Genomic DNA, 2,113 nt, shown 5'->3' on the forward strand with positions numbered 1-2,113 from the left:
GACCTGTTATTGTGAACTTTTTTCCATTTTTTACGGTTCCTTTTACAGCATCGATGTTGTAATGTCATTAAAATACATTCAGTTAAATAAACTTTGGCATTCATTAGTTGCTCAAGCGTAAAACGAGACAAAAAGCCGTTTACTCGCACGCGCCCGTCAGAATCGGCAGGCTAGCGCAGAAGCTCCATTGAATATACTGGGGTAAAATAAATGCTCATATTATAAAGACATGACGAGGAAAATGTAATTTAATGCAGTGCTTCTTGTACAATCTGGGACCCACTTCACTCAGCTAGTGGTCCACTGGAGGCCGCTGATTTTTAAAGAAAACAGACCTTAAACGCGACAATTTTGCATTGGCATACAGTTCGCCAGGTTACTTTCAAATTAAAAGTCTATTAGCATGCTTCGGCATATACCCTACAGACCAATGTCATGTCCCATGAACATTTCCTGCTTGATGTCAAACTATTTCATTCCAGTAACAGGAGGCAATTCAATCATAACTTGTTAAAACAGCTATCATTATCAATACCCTGCTGGGAAAAACAGCTCCAACCTAAGATTAAAGCTAAGACCAAACTAATCAGCTAAGACCAGCTAAAAAGTGGCCAAAACCCCTCTAAAACCAGCCTGACTATGACCACCCTGAGAAATCAGCTAACACCAGACCAGCTAAATCCAGCCTGACCAGCTTAGGCTGCTTTTAGCAGGATTTGTTAGTAGGATACGGCTCGGATTCTCAGAAGCTAGAAATTAAAAATGTAAAACAAAATACATTGGGACCATTTTTGTTTAAATCCCTCAAAATGATCCATATGGCCTAATAATAAACCTGTCTAACTCTGTCCATGTGTGTTTTTAGGTTACCCAACAAAGATTTAATGCTGAAAAGAGTAAAAACCAAACATAAATCAGACTTTTCCTTATCGCAGAACATTAGGATATGTAATATAATGATGTGTAGATATGTAGACATTTATTTAACTAAACAAATCAATTTTCAGAAATCTGAATATTGAATAAACTGAAGTTCAAAGCTCTTTATTTATTCTTGTCATAGCATATCAACAGACAGAATTTACATTTCCACAATATTTTTAGGTGTAAAATGTAATATAAACCAGACAAATGACACATGACCATAAGAAATGAAATATGAAGGTGAATGATGAAGGAATTAGAAAGCAACAAAACTGGAAACTTGTTTTTTTTTATGAGTAATACTGAAGAAAATCAATCTTGACTACTTCGAATAGAGTAAAAATACTTCAGGAATGAGACTGAAATGGACTCTGAAAACAAATAAACAACTGTGAAATGATGGAAGCAGTTGATGTTTTGTGTTGTAAGTGATATTTTCAGTCTGTAAGCGTGGTGTGTTTGTCTCTGAGGTGTAATGTGTAAAGAGCCCACGGTTCTGGGATATACATCACTCCTGGATATTTCTTCCGCAACACTTTATCGTTCCACAGACAGGCGACCCAGACGCTCACTAAAAAGAGCGAAATCGAGAAACTGTAGAGCAGAAACAGTCCATTACTGTCAGGAAGAAAACCTTTACGCTTCTGATGCAGGACTGTAGCCATCATGGCGAAAAACGTGAAAATAAATGGGATGAAAATCTGTCCTTCTGTCACCAGATACCTGAGAATTAAAGAGCTGAAATTTACTTACAACTTAATTAAATCTAAAAAGCTTTATATTAATTATACTAGGAGTTTTAGATGAACTAACCAGTAGTAAAGGCCACTGGGACCCAGTAGAATCCAAGCGGAGACGGGCATCTTCTTCTCTGCTTTGACGATAGTGAAACATCCAGTGAAATACAGGAACAGGATGAGAAACAGAGGAACGTACCTGTAAAGTTAGCCAAAGTTCAACTCAATATTTTAGTCAGTTTGATTGATGTAAGTTGAGATGACTAGAAATGTTGACTTAAAATAAATTAAAGCATAAGCAAAATCTTTTACAAAGTAGAAAAAATCTCTTATGCAAGTCAATGGTTCCCGGTTTCAAACATTCTTCAAAATATCTTCTTTTGTGTTCAACATAATAAAGAAACTTATAAAAGTGTAAAGTGACCTGAGGTTGGAAACCGGAAACTATTGAC

At 36.3% G+C, this 2,113-nt stretch overlaps 1 protein-coding gene across 33 annotated transcripts in view; it reads right to left on the minus strand.

Annotated features, from left to right (window-relative positions):
* Positions 1-1,028: 1,028 nt before the first annotated feature.
* Positions 1,029-2,113, minus strand: part of cln6b (CLN6 transmembrane ER protein b) — a 12,754-nt gene continuing 11,669 nt past the window's right edge. For all 33 annotated transcript variants that reach the window (XM_073942624.1, XM_073942628.1, XM_073942625.1 and 30 more), the window contains 2 exons: positions 1,738-1,860; positions 1,029-1,647 (listed from right to left, as the gene is read on the minus strand). In XM_073942624.1, the coding sequence (XP_073798725.1) occupies positions 1,362-1,647; positions 1,738-1,860 (409 nt within the window). In that variant the 3' untranslated portion in view covers positions 1,029-1,361. The remainder of the gene's footprint in view (positions 1,648-1,737; positions 1,861-2,113) is intronic.

This window comes from Danio rerio, chromosome 25 (genome assembly GCF_049306965.1).
Source record: "Danio rerio strain Tuebingen ecotype United States chromosome 25, GRCz12tu, whole genome shotgun sequence".
Classification (NCBI taxonomy): domain Eukaryota; kingdom Metazoa; phylum Chordata; class Actinopteri; order Cypriniformes; family Danionidae; genus Danio; species Danio rerio.